Here is a 14,578-nt window from a genome sequence, read left to right as displayed (position 1 = left end):
TTGCCCAACACAAGTTATAACGCTTCTAAAAATATTGCTTACAGCAACAGATTAAACCGTGTCCCAACTTTGTTTAACTTGTGTATATATTTCTTTTTCAGTAATGCCAGTAGCATCGCAAACACTCTATACATGCAATGGTCTCCTTTGGGCTTCTCTTAATTTCAACGTTTTTGCGTTTTTACCAAATGCCTGCTTATTTGAAGGCAGCAATAATAAAATAATGGCATATTTTTACGTGTTATTCTTACGAAGTGCTGTTCGTATATTTAACCTCCAAAATTACAGGAAGTTTTTGTAACATTTGCATATTAGGATCTATACTGAAAGTTACGAGGTAAATTTAATTTTGCTTTGCATGAATCCAAGGCAGCTCTTATTTTGCATGAGTCTCTAATCGACCTTTTCCGATTTTATAAAAAATTAAAACTCACCGTAAAATAAAAGATACACACCTTAAATAAAATATGTATTTTACCGTGCTCTGTAACCCTTATTTGGAACAATTTTCGACGTGGTGAACGTTTGACGAAATAAGAATGGGAACTAATTTTTGGCTGCACAAAATGAACAGCTTTGCAACAGTAGGAACACGTGTTTTAGAATTCCTATTTATGTTGAATGTAAACCTAAAGCTATTAATATATTTTGATGGTGATAATTTTAGGGCTAAGAATAACAATTCCATTTTAGATTTTTGTTACATTAGAATTATTTATGACAGAAATTTATTCTCAGAATTCCTCAGGTTCGTATCGGATTAGATAAAGTTTTTTGCAAACTCTTTCTCTGCTTTTGCAGTTTAATGAACATTTAGTCCCAAAAATATGTCATAGTTGTACATTTTTAGGTATTAGATTTTCGCCCTTCATCTGCGCAATTTGCGGTTTTAAAGTTCTTCCGTATGCAACTAATAGGGTCCTTGGTTTTATTTGCATTGCGCATGTTGGTAATGCAGAACGTGTAGAAGCCACGCCCTATCAGGGCGATCTGGGCATTTTTGTCAGGTCAACCGAGGTTCCTCTTGCTTGCAGGAAGTGTCTTCCTCCGAACAAGCAACGTAGTCCGTTACGTGTTTCTACCTTCCCATTTGCTGGCCCAACACCGTCATTTTCCTTCAGGAAATGTTCTCACGGCTGTCGAAGTGTTGAATGTCAAAACTGTTCTGTCGGAGAGTACATTTGCATTGAAGGCATAATTGCATAATCTAAAACCAAGTCTGTGATAATGGTTATTATGTTGGTCATTGTCCATTTTCCTCATACCTCGGACAACGGACAATATCCAATATAATGTTGATGTGGGTCTGCGCTACAGTTTAGGTACCAGAGGGATATCTCTTTGATCCAAATTGGACCATTACATGTCATGCAGATAGAGCTGTGAATTTACACGTGTATCGCGTAAATGATACAAACTACAGTTTTCAGAAACAAAACTTAAAGAGCCATATCCCTTATGTTTATTTGCAAAAAGAAAAACTCCGTCTGTCTTCCGAAGTGAAATATGTAATTAATGTACTTAAATAAATTAATTTTCGTTTTTGTGGTTTACGAGCTCTGGATTGGATTAATTCTTTAATAATGAATTATTTTAGGCATTTAGTAAGCGTCGTTGGTTAGGATACTGACCCAGTGCACATCTTCACCTAAATAGGACGACACAGTAGGCCTGAGGAGAAACGTGAACTTGATTTGGTACTCGTGATCCCACTTAGGGCAGTATCAGACAGTGGTTCACTGTGATCCTTAAAGTACGCGTAAAGGTGTACATTTACATTCCTTCGTAATTGTAAGAATTTAGGTCGAGTTCATGATGCTGTTAAGTCTAAGCCATTACTCGACTAAAGCGCTGTCTACCGTGAGTAAAATTCTAAAAGATTACAAGTTCTGTTTAACGGCGCTGTTTCACCTACCCAGGCTGTGTAGCGATGGGGGAAATCAGAAATGCCTACAGAGCTATAGTCGCAAAACCTGGACAGAATAAGACAGCAATCTTCAGACTCATCGCCGTGAATTTCTCTGACTCAGAATGAGGACCAGTGTCTGGTTCTTGTGAGAACAAAATGGACCTTCTTGTTACGTAAATGCTGGGTAATTTCTTGACAAGTTGAGCGACCATTACTTTCTCAACAATAATTCTGCCCAATGTGAGTTTAGTTGGGTGTGTGGCATCGAGTTTAGGATTTGTGGATGAAGGATTCGGAACGAAGAGGAAATTGTTTATTTTATGTTATTATCCCACAACTGAAAAATACTATTATCCTGTGTGGCAAAAATTATCAACACTTAATTACGGCTTTCGGTGTACGAGTTGGAAACAAATGGTGCTGTATGTTACGTTCGTTCCTTCGCGTGCATCTTTCCTCGTGGGGCTCCTCCGTGCTGTTACGAGTGTGTCCTATGTGCGTCCCCTGTGGGCGAGGTTCCTCTTGCTTCGGCCGAGGTACGCCCCGTACTCCACAGCCCCGTCATATCCGTAATGTTCGCTCGCGACCCTTGTGTTGTGCTCCACGTTCTGCGGCACCAGCGAGACCCATGCGGCGTTGAAGAGAACGAGGAGTAGTGCTAGCTTGCCAGCCATGAGTGCCTTGGTGGCCATCATCTTCAGCGTGCCGAGGACCATGGGTAGGAGCAGAAACTGCAGCGCCACGGGTATCAGGAGCAGTGACAGGAACTTATTCAGCTTCTTCAACTTCTTTCGGTCCTTCCCTCGACCTGCAATACAGCCAATACAAAAAGACACTAGTAAATTATGAAGATGACTGTCTTCTGGATTGTTGCCATCTTCAGACTCACTGCCGTGAAAACCTCAAATCCTACAAGATACCAATGCTTTCTTATAAGAAAGAGACAACGGAGATTAGTACAGAGGTCCGTTTTAAGAACTTGTGGTTGCTCGAAAACAAGATTGTGGTTGATAAAATGCAAATTGATACTCAGTTTTCAATAAGAAATATATCCCGAGACCCCAAAATGTTTTATTTGAAGTCTAAAAAATCCGAACTAAATTGAATAAGCTAGACTAATAGGGATCACTCTAAGATAAAATGAACAATCAACCAAAACCAACTGCATGGAGCAGAGTCTGTTTTGACCCATCAGTAGTAGCTCATTTGGTCAATAAATCTCCACTTATGTGGAACCCGAAGGATCGTTGCCGTATATACGCTCACAATTAACTATCACAGGAATCTATCTTCAGTCATTTGAATTCAGGTGAGATTTCAGGCTCTCATGGGGCTGACTATGATGATTACTGTCTTCTACGATGGTATATTTTTACCAACTTTTCAGAGGTGATTGCTGTCTACATCATTAAAGCGATTAGGAATTGGTTTGAGAGTTAAAAACCAAAATTCTACCTTGTTCTACCGGTTCTCATATCTCAGAGAAATTCCTCGAGTCCGGCTTACTCATTACCCTGACGATTAAGGCAGCAAGCACCTCTGCAAACTTCTGCCAGACTACATGGCAACAGTAGACAGTTATCTTCATAAACGCCGCCGTGAGAACCTGAAATCTCACAACATTAAAATGTTCACAGGGGCCCACATTGAAATCATTATTTTACTGTTGCAAGAACTCACCTTCCGGCTGTCTGATGTCCGTCTCATCCAGCTCCATTCCTACTTTGAGCCCGTCTTCCCGCTGGGACACCCAGACGAATAGCCCAGGCATCACCTTCATTCGAAGAGAGATCTTACGTGACCGCTGGTCGACATCCGTGTAGTTGCCCTTTCTTCCCGTTCTGTAGTTGTCATCATTCCGCAGCTCGAAGCACCCCCTCGACCTTGTATACAGAATCGATTTAAACTCTCGAATCGCTTCCTGTTTCAAACACTTTACCAACCCTTTCTCACTTTCGTATGTGCCAGTGGCTGAGCTGCAGTTCCTGAAAACCTTTAGTAAGGAGCTGTGTAAAATACTCCAGATGTTGAAAGACCTGGTGGCTGCTATCTGTTTTCTGTTGCCTTTGATGTTCTGATCTCCCGTGACGATATATTTGTCCAATGGCTGTAATTTTAGAATACTTGATGAATTCACTTCGTGATCTGCGGATTTTATAGATGATTGCGGATATTTGGAAGATATTTCGAAGAGCGTTGTCTGCCTTTTTATTACATTGCCATTCTTTGAATTTTGTTTCTCGTTTATATTAGCTGCGTCGGACATTGGATCTGCTTCTACAGACACTTTCATTTCTGTCATTTGAGTACTTCCATCAATACACACCACTAAAACAGTTACAATTCCTGATAGGAAAATAATTTTCAGATTTAATTTAAATGGAGATGCCCATCCGACTTTAAGCGCCATTACTGTTTCCTTGTTGTGTTTATAAACGTGGACACCAGTTTCGGGTATGGAGCCTATTCTTCAGAATGCCAGAAACCAAATGCAACACACTCTTAAGCTACGAGAGAAGATTATGAAGCCAACATCTGGACATGTCTGTTTTTATAAACTACCTGGCTCTGTGCAATCAGAAATTTTTAAACACTTTTGGACAATTTCCCCTCACTTTTCGCTTGTCTTCTGTTCTTTTCCTCTTAAATATCCTTCGTAACTACGTCATAATTGAATCACAAACGACCAAATAATACTTCAACCGTTAGTTTTATCCTTCCTCTCATTCGTCGTTCACGACTTCATACATCTCATCTTCTTTAAAGTCACGTTTATGATTTGATTCGATTGTCAAACTAAGAACTCTAACATGTTTAATAGTCTTTATGGATCGTTATTCCATTTACAATTTTCAGAAATGTTCTTCTAGGTGATGAAATAATCTACAAATCTTGTTGTCGCATACACAAAATTTCACATCATTACTCACTGAAACATTTTATAATGTCACACTTCTTTAATTTTTAGCACATACACTAACGATAATTATAATTAATTACACGGAATGTAAGTTATGACGAGAGAACTCGCCAACAAAACTAATCTTAAAATCATGATATCGGCACAGATTCTAATAGCGTTGAATGATGCCTTTTAATGTTAATTTAAGTAATTTGATATTCATATCCAGACTCACTGCGCCAGAAGATGGTCACTGACTGTAGAAGTGTCAACACTGTATTATTTTAAGAAGCTTATGAACTGCATTTGCTTTTTAGATTGCGTTTTGTATTGTCGTTTGCTCGCTGAAGGCGGCTGACCGACTGACGATTTCTTCCCTTGTCCGATATTTTTGTTGCTTACCTGAACTAGTTGTTCCAAGGCGTCTCGTTGAACCATGAATAATGTGTCCAGTGAAGACCTGCAGCTCTTTCTCTGTAGTTTGTAAGGAACCGCACTCACTACCTTGCGTCCTAGAACTCGTCGTTTGTGCGAAGGACATTTATTGTTCGAATCCCCAAGAAAGATTATATTATATGATTTTTGTTATCCGTGTTGAAATGACGAGCTTCCAACTCGCTATATTAGGTAAATGTGACACAGTTGGAGATATACGATCAGAATATACTTTTTATCACAATGACATAAATTTATTTTATTTAGGCTGTATATTGTATGTTCCAGTTCAAAGACTTATGCTTCCGTATCCTTTCTAGCAACCAAGAGATTAAAATGCTGAGAACTGTTTTCACAAACGGACTCTTTAGGCGAGGTTTTAAAATAAAAATTGAGTAGCCCTACACGTGAATGGTTCTTTCCCCATGCGGTCTGCATGTCTGACCCATTGAAAAATCTACGAATTAATTATAGTATCATATCCGTAGAATGAAAAGGTATGTTAGGTGATTTCTTTACCGTCTTAATGTAAATTGGTTTTGCTGCAGAGTTTAAACATTTTATGTCATTTGAAATGTATATATGATGTGGAAATAAATGTCATATATACTGCATTGTCGTGCAAATTACTGTAGCTGTATTTATATTTTGGGGGTAGGCCATACCGAGTTCGAATCTCGGCCAGGCTATCGGCTACCCTGATTCTGGACTTAGTGAGATAGAAACAAATCACAATATTCCTATCGGTGTTCTAACCCCGATCTTATATTCCATACTCGGATTCTTACTGACTTCTTACATCTCAACTCGATTACTCCAGGGACATTTAGAAGTAAAAATGCCATTTACTTCACTTTTGCGAAGCGTTAGCTCGTGTAGTAAACCATGGATGGGTGAACAGTCTTTTGTTTCAGTGCAGTGTTTCCACAAAGCATGATATTAAAATGAAGGAATATTGTTTTACAAAAGTATGAAAATTATTCTTATCTTTGAATAATTAAGGAATTATGGTTTAATATAATTTACTCCCAAATATGGTCTAATATCCAGATTATAATAACTGTGCTGTACGTTTACATTGTAGGGATGATGAATGACCAACAATTGGCTATTATATATTTGGTTTGTTCTTCGCATAGTTTGAGGTTGAAGTCAGACTATGTAGTGAATTTCCATTACCAGAACAAACGGTATCTAATACGAAACCATTAAAAAAAGATGATACAGAATACACTTACATTGCGGAAGCTTGTTCAGTTAGTCAGAACTGTTGCGTCATAGTTACGTCATGAATGTCCTGGTTCAGTGGCGTGGCATCGTTACTGTAAAACAGGACGGCCATATGGCAGGAAGATGTCTAAACGTGTATAAAATCATCGGCACGCTTCTTTTAAAAGAAGTGCAGAGATTAATGATCCGAACACATGGATAAATATCTGCAAGGAGCATGCAAAAACTGAGGAAGTATTTAGTCTGTGATCAGTAACGCCTGTGCTTATGGCGGTAATTTGGACTGGTAAATAGAATACATTAGCAAGAATGGCAAGAAACACTCTTACGGCATTCTGTACGCTAAAATTTAATTTTTCACATTTATAAAAAGTTGAAGTCTTCTGGGTTATTGCGCTGTGTAATCTGGTTATCAGGGCGATTCATCGCCCTGATGACGGAGGCAGTATGACCTCTGAAACGTTGGTAAACATTGACCAGACTACACAGCGCAACAACCCAGAAGACAGGAATCTTCATACTCATCGCCCTGATGACGGAGGCAGTATGACCTCTGAAACGTTGGTAAACATCAACCAGACTACACAGCGCAACAACCCTGAAGATAGAAATCTTCATACTCACAGCTGTGAAAACCTCAAATCATACTTGTAAAAAGTTCATGTTGCGATACATACAGACCTATACATGAGCATAAAAACAGAAAATGTCCACCAGACGTCTTAATTGTACAAAGTAATAGGTTGAATATGACTGTCTTCTGAGATATTGCACGATGTAGTGTGGTAGAAATTGATCGATGTTTGAGAGGTTCTTGTTGATGATGAAGGCAGTAAACAGCTCAGAACCATCTTTCAGATTCTACTGGAGTACAAGGCGCAAGATCCCAGAAGACAATTGTCAGTCATTTTCAGAGTTGCTTGCCGCTAAGCCTCAGAAGTCAATAAACTCGAAACACCTCATTATTCCGCACTTGTCTAATTAACGGACGCGCCGTGAAACACTGACCTCAAATGTTGCAGGTGCAATGGAACAATCGTATGGATTGGAGTGTGACCCGAAATGATGTAATTATTTAGCTAGGCAACTGCCAGGTGGAGACCGTAGACACTTTTCCTTGTATACCATACAGAGCGCACAAAGTTACCCTCAATTTAAGTAGGTCTTAACAATTTTATTTTCTTGCGTGTCATCTGTATTCTTTCTTAAAAGGGAACATTCAACTTGGCTTTTGAATGGAATTCTCTCGCTTCTAAGACGCATGACCAGCGCGGATATCAGAGATATAATACGCGATGCTCCTATTTGCAGTGACGAAGTTATTATGAGTGATGAGTTGGTCTACTTGGCTTCTGAAACAGTTTGAAAAGTAGGTCTCATTTTGTCAGTCAGTTGAAGCACACAGTCTTGTCACATTGTTATACGTAATGCCAGAAACGTGAAAATCGGCTGTTCGATGCTAGGAAAGAAATTATATAATTGTAAAACTATTATTTTAGTTGTTGTATTTTGTTTAGTGTAAGTTAACCCGCAAATTTTTAGAAAATAAGTTACAGACTTAAATTCGTGTAGTCCTACTTATGTCAGTATGTTTCATGACAAACCGTTTTTGGGAAATTTTATAATATGGACATACTCACCATTACACATATTTGTAAATCGTGCAGAAGAAGTGAGGCGCATTAATTACACTTGGGAATTAAATTATGTTGATGCATATAATTTTAGGCACGTTTGCCGTTGGCTGAATTCATTGCGGTTATCTGTGAAAGGTACACAACACTTTCGCATTCTGGTGCCCAGGATTTCTATTATATTGTGAGATTACAATACGACGATCTGTCTATTTTTGGTAAGCGCCTGGAAATGTAGGACAACCAGCACACTGCTGTCACTGCAACAGAGGTTCATATCAACTGAAAGAGGATCATTTAGACTTACAGACTATATTACATATTTATAAAAAAATTAAATATTTTTTTTTCAAAAAATTTATTATTACAGGATTAATGCTTTGCTTTGTGTTGTCCATTGTCTGGAATTGGAGTGCAACGTTTCGGCGGCTGGATTTGTCTACATCTTCGGATAAATCCGTGAGAGAAAGTTGCGTACCGCCCACCTGCTCAGTCGGGCCCGTTATACAAAGCTAGCCCTAATTACTGGCTCAGCTCCCGAAACGTTCTGTACTGTAGACAGTGGACAATGCCCATGGAAGATACTTAAATCTTGATAGTTGTCACAAACGTTTGTGTCCAAATTACATCATGTGATTAATATAGATATTTGGTTTCATTTACGTAACACACGTTTCTTACAGAAGTTTCTTGCTTACATTATAATGTACCGAAATAACGAATTAAAATGTTTGTCTTTTAACGATTGGTCTGTGAGTAGTTTTGAAAATTTAGTGTTTGCAGGGCTAGATCTTTTTCAGATTGATGTTGAAACTGTGATAGAATGACGAAAGGCTCATTTTGAATAGTAGGAAGCACAAACTATACACTCGCTTGAATTTGCCAGTGTCATGGTCAACTATTCTTAGTTTATTCACATTATAATTATTTTATTATGTTAATAATGTGTATAATAAAGAATTGAATTGAGTATCTAAAAATGTAGCATTAGTTTTCTGTCGTTAAAACAATAATACTGGCTTGTTCCAAGTGGGGAGTTAACTTACAACATCTTTTCCGCGTGTTTGCTTAATAATTTACAATTCCCTCTCTCCGTAACTTTGCTCCAGCTGGTTAATTCACGATGTCATGTGAGCTCACTACTCTTCTGAAGAAATTCTCTTGAGGATGCCATTGCTGATAACACTGATGGCAGTAACACACACTTAACTCTGTTTATGGTCTCTTTAAATTATTATTTATCAACTACTTCTATAGTGCCTATATTTATGCATGTAATTATATCCACTTCACTTTAAACTGCTTTTGTGTGTTTGTAAGACATAGATACCTCTACGTACATTTACGAAATGATGAATGTTCCACCACATACGATCGTATCGTTCAACAACACAGCATAACGTGAAACTTACTACATCAAGTTCTGTAGCAGAAACATTCAGTTATTGAATACATTTACCTAATTCATTTTAGGCTTAGAGAACTTACACGTTTCTTACAATTTAAAAAGGGATTCCGATTTCACAGTAACGAATGCCATAGCTGTAAACAGTCGCAGACAAAATTCCTTGTCCACCACTGACACTGCTTGTTGCCCCAGAAAAATCTTCTTGAAGAAGGTGGTAAAAAATTTACTGCGTTGTTGCCACGTTGACATGACAGCGTAAGGGAAATGTCTTACCACAGTGGCAGGATGTCTTTCCAGAGCAGGGGAACTGGTAGTGAAGGGGGCACAGTTGATACAGCAAACACGAAATGAACGAAACCAAGAAAACAGCAACGATTAGCCAAGTGTCATGTGAACGTGGCAACATGGTCTTAACTTTTTACTGTTAGTGATGAACATAATGTAGGGCCATAACGGCTCGTCGTAGGTGAAGAATTTTAACACTTGAGATTGGAAACACATGATTTACAACAAATTTTTCTCCTTCATATTTTTCCAAATAGTGGAATTCTCCTACGGCTCTGGACTTACAAGCCACTAGATATTTGTAATAACACTCACTCTTGAAGGCGGTCTAAATTACCTGCACTCTGAGAATGGGCTTTAAACCAGACAACGTCGTCTTATGTCGAGGGACTTAACTGGCATGAATGGTGTGAAGGGAATAGTCAGGAGAAAATGCACGCGGTGTTCCGAGAAGGTAAACTTTGTTGTATACATAGAGTTACAGAATGACTGAACATAAAATTGAAAGGGAGAAAACAGATGCAGGAAGAGAAAGATGGATCTGGAAGGAAATTATGGGATAATGTCTGTGGGCGAAGTTAAAAGATGGTGTGACTAATCGGAGCGAAAAACTACTAGAAACCATAACGGTGATATATAACCGTATATCGAGTGACGTGGTGTGTTCTGCACGAAGTTTTTAATGAAAATACAAGTGTTTAACTCTGAAGAATGTCATAACACAGAACAATGGAGACGGTAACTGTTATAATGTAGGTATAGATTTAATAAACATTTAAATATGGGGAACTTAGCTGCTTTAATATAGAGACAGAAACATCATACTTCAATTCGTTTACCTACAGAAGTAATTGTCATGTTACTGAAAATCGGGCATTAATATGACAAGGAATTTAAACATAGAAGAGGACTGGATATATTGTAATTGGGCGAATGCGACGCTGAAGAAAGTGTAATGAATGTGAACCACGTATGTCAGATTATTGACTAAAATAGCTGCTGGGAATTTTTTTTATAAATTATATTAATAACTCATACGTTATGTAAGGACAGAAGATTAGAAGATGAAGTTGTCTCTTACTTTAAGCATCACGCCTGCTGGCTAGAGTTACCGATCAAGGGGCTTATTTGAGATAAGATATTGTATAATTATGCCCTATTTTAATAATAGATCTATGTTTTGGACTTCCCTGAGAGTGTGAAAAGTAATTTTTGGAATTCTGCTAGTCTTTTCAGTGCAGGTCTGTCTTTACCTTTGAACATTCAGCAGATTTTTCGACAATTTTTATTTATACATGTTTACATCCTATTCGTATATCTGTAAATATTGATCAGTGACTGGAAAATCGAAGACCTTTCTGTAAGCGTGAAATATAATATCAATCGTAGAAAATTGCTCTACCGATATAGGTTATATTTTCCTGATTTACAGAAAATAAATATGGGTCCACTACGCTTGCCATGTTAAAACTACACCTTCACGGCAGTCAGGACTCATTCCTTATCACGAACAACGAATATGGGAAGATTTGTGAGTGAGTTTTGCCACTGTCAAGAGTTATTTCAGAGTTGGTCAGGGTACGGTAGGGGGAGAGGTGGTTGCGGTTTGGACCATCTTCTGTGATAGTGGCCAGGATGTTCCACATGGTACGTAGGTTGATCCACATGTTCCTGGTGCCAACTCGAGTACGCCTGTCCGTGTGGATCATTGTGAACGTGCACGTGTATGTCCATGGGTCCACTGTATGGATGGCCGTGGTGCTTATACTTGCTAAACAGGTTGCCCACGGCCAGTATGAGCAGGATGACGCCGATTGTGAGTCCCTTGAGCGTCAGTACCACCAACCCGCCCAGCAAGGTCGTCATGACACCCATCTTGAACACGAGAGGCAGGAGCAGCATCAGGCGCTTGCGCGGTCCGCCGAATGTGCGAGGGTCTGCGGACACATGTTTTATTTGGGTTCTTCAGAAACCATCTTGAAATGAGATTGTTTTCGGTTTAATGGAGAAGTGTGCGATTTTGGTCTGTTTCATTCGCGTGGAAGGACGGAGTAAGACCACGAAATGCTCGGCTCAGGTTGGTCTGTGCTCCGTCCAAGACGCTATTTCTCACGAATGCAAGTCAGAGGAGAGCAAACACGAAAATAAAAGATGTTGACTGTATAATTTTTCAGGATGTAACATTTATAACGCAACCAGAAACACAAATGTACCTCAGTACAAAGATGGAATCAGAAGCAGGTCCTTTGCCGTGTAATAGACTCTTGAAACCTCCCAACCTCTCCTGTAACACTCGAGTCAAGGTCACCCATTTTGCTAGGCCCCTGCTGACGTCAGTTGCAAAATCAATGTAGGTGCGAACATGCTGTATTCAAGAGTAGAATGTGCTTTCATTCTGAAACATTCTGTTGGTAACGGACAGAGGGAGATGAGACAAACACGACTTCGATTATAATGAAAAGTACTCACCAAAAACACACATTTTGTTAGGGTCTATCCCGGGGCGTACCTTTGCTAAAGAGTCACGCCAAAGATAATTTGTGTTGGTCGTATTATTGGGCCTAAAACATTGCCATCATCAGTAATATTTAAGTCCGAGGATGATTCAGGCCGTTCTTTTTAAAGAGTTAATGGTGAGCGATGAACCTTTCTAGTCAGCAGATAAGAGACCTTGAGGAATAAATCAGCCGGTACAGTTCAGGAAAACAGGAGAAATGGAAATTAAACATAAATTTGAACCCCATATCCCAGTTTTTCGGGCTTTTGCTCATTCTCCAAATGCGTTCTTGCGATTTGCCACTGATGTTCGAACTTCATACACCAATCTTACGTGCGATGAACAGTTTTTATATTACTTAGCAGAGTTTGATTTGAGCGTCCTGTAGGCCGCGTGTTTTGTCGTACAGTTAGATATCAAAATTCAATTCACTAATCAAATTCGGTACAGCTTCTAGACTCTCGATACCAAATGTAATTGTAATCATTCGGTAGTGTCGGAGACACATTTTATTCATTCCGAGCAAGAAATTAGATAAGAAGGTGGAGAAACAAATTAATGTTTTAAATTATCAAGTTATAATGTGTGACGATTTCAAAGTGAAAAACTCGGCCTTACCTCTGTCTTGTATCTCCAGGGCGACATCCATCCTTCCACCATAATTCAAATTCCGAAATATCCTCACGTCCATTCCAGGCAGCAGACTCCATTTTAAGGAATGAGTCTTAAATATGTCTATTGTTTTCTGCATAAGCAGTGCTGTGACATATCCGAAGCTCTCATTATCAGAATATTTTAGTTTTTCTATATCCATCCTCGAAATATCATCCCCCTTATCACTACCGACCACTCTCTCTAGCATCACATTTTCTGTTAAATTGTACGTATCTGCCCTCAAAATATCACTCACATTTGCCAACATTTTTAACTGAACACACGTGTATAAATCTTTGCAGTGACGTTGAATTTCGGTATGAAGTAAGTCATCATATTCACGTTCAATTTTCTTCACTTCCAATTTACCCGAATTTGAACTCAGATACTTTCCTGCAGACTTGTTCGCTGCGTACTCCACACTAAGTCTTGAATCTGGAGTAATGTGGCCATGGTAACTCCCGGCACTGAAAACAAAAACGAAACAGCAGCAACACGTGAAAACGAAACACGCAGCCTTCATTGTCGTCACTTTTTACTGCTGATATGACAACTAAATGCTCGTCTGAACTAGAGACGTCTTTTATACCGCTCTGGAAAACAGCTGACACTCTAGTTGAAGGTGGAAAGAGGAAGAAGAAGAAGAAATGGCACCTATTTATCTTTATCTGTAAGTGAAATGAAGTTATGTTCTGAATCTAAACAATTGAATTCTAGAGTAGTGACATCCATGTATAGTTGCTGTGACCTACTTAGTCAACTGAAGCACGAAGTATGAATGCCAGTTAGATGAGCTGTCCTGTATAAAGTATGGTTTTACGATACTCGTCTTGCCTTTATTACAAATAAGAATTACATTTGACCTTTTGCTTATTTTAACGATTATTGTAATTTGATATCGGATCGTAATTTGACTTCAGAGTAACAAAGTCTTCAGGGTGCTTGATGTAAGAACAGGTTTGTGATGGCAGAAGGTGGAGAGGCAGATATACGGTGGATGTGGTAAATAAAGAGAGATAGGTGGGTTGTAGAAGACAGAGAATTTTTCATGCATTTGTCCTTTTGGCTCCCTCTAGCGGTTGAACAAATGAACTAACTGAAAGTAAATGTCAATTACAGTCGGCCTCATTTCTCGATTCTCTCATCAAGCTCTTCTCTGATGAAGTTGACAATTCGAATGAAGTTATTGAGAGATTATGCAGACGCCACATGTTGCACTACTTAGTAGTAGCACATAGAAACTGCACGGATTTTACGTGCGAAAGTTTTGGTGCGTCACATTTGATGTCACAGATTAGCTAAATTGCTTAGTCATTTTTGTACTTTAAAGTGATTCAACGGGGTATCAGAGGGCAGTGAAGTGGTATGCTATAACAAACAGGTCACATGTCGAATTGGCTGTGGTGTTGACCCAGCGTTATTTCTCCCGACTTTTCCAGGGCCAAATTGGCCAGCACATGAAACTCACGACTCATTTCTTTCAAATTAGGGCTTTAAATGAATCATTGGTGCAGGCTCACCTTCAGAACATTCCCTACTTATTCCTGCATTGATATATCTTTAATAAGTTTCCTTCCTGTTCCAGCATTCAGGGCTCCGCAATGGATTTATTGCTCACTCATGT

The 14,578-nt window shown here is 39.0% G+C and overlaps 3 protein-coding genes across 5 annotated transcripts in view; 1 reads left to right on the top strand and 2 right to left on the bottom strand.

The window, feature by feature from the left end:
• LOC110833086 (uncharacterized) overlaps positions 1-14,578 on the top strand; it is a 53,428-nt gene that overhangs the window by 35,111 nt on the left and 3,739 nt on the right. The gene's annotated exons all lie outside the window — the stretch shown is intronic.
• On the bottom strand, positions 688-5,858 carry LOC110833099 (uncharacterized). Its single transcript, XM_022070748.2, has 2 exons — positions 3,590-5,858; positions 688-2,717 (listed from the first exon to the last, which is right to left on the bottom strand). The coding sequence occupies exons 1-2, from the start codon at positions 4,317-4,319 to the stop codon at positions 2,401-2,403; spliced, it is 1,047 nt and encodes a 348-aa protein (XP_021926440.1). The 5' UTR covers positions 4,320-5,858; the 3' UTR covers positions 688-2,400.
• LOC110833102 (apnoia) lies at positions 7,259-13,870 on the bottom strand. Its single transcript, XM_087344109.1, has 2 exons — positions 12,919-13,870; positions 7,259-11,740 (listed from the first exon to the last, which is right to left on the bottom strand). Exons 1-2 carry the CDS (start codon positions 13,475-13,477, stop codon positions 11,367-11,369), a joined length of 933 nt encoding a protein of 310 aa, XP_087200235.1. The 5' UTR covers positions 13,478-13,870; the 3' UTR covers positions 7,259-11,366.

Source organism: Zootermopsis nevadensis, unplaced genomic scaffold (genome assembly GCF_977971745.1).
Source record: "Zootermopsis nevadensis isolate Lab colony 2312 unplaced genomic scaffold, Znev_1.0 Znev_ptg000001l, whole genome shotgun sequence".
NCBI classification, from domain to species: Eukaryota; Metazoa; Arthropoda; class Insecta; order Blattodea; family Termopsidae; genus Zootermopsis; species Zootermopsis nevadensis.
The sequence above is the reverse complement of the archived record's forward strand: the minus strand, read 5'-3'. Positions and strand labels throughout refer to the sequence as shown.

Bases quoted from the DNA above. Each gene is read 5' to 3' on its own strand.
- LOC110833099 (XM_022070748.2), bottom strand. From the start codon at position 4,319: ATGGCGCTTAAAGTCGGATGGGCATCTCCATTTAAATTAAATCTGAAA. The intron at 2,718-3,589 runs GTGAGTTCTTGC...GCTGTATTGCAG, and splicing joins GGACATCAGACAGCCGGAAG to GTCGAGGGAAGGACCGAAAG.
- LOC110833102 (XM_087344109.1), bottom strand. From the start codon at position 13,477: ATGAAGGCTGCGTGTTTCGTTTTCACGTGTTGCTGCTGTTTCGTTTTT. The intron at 11,741-12,918 runs GTAAGGCCGAGT...ATGTGTCCGCAG, and splicing joins CCTGGAGATACAAGACAGAG to ACCCTCGCACATTCGGCGGA.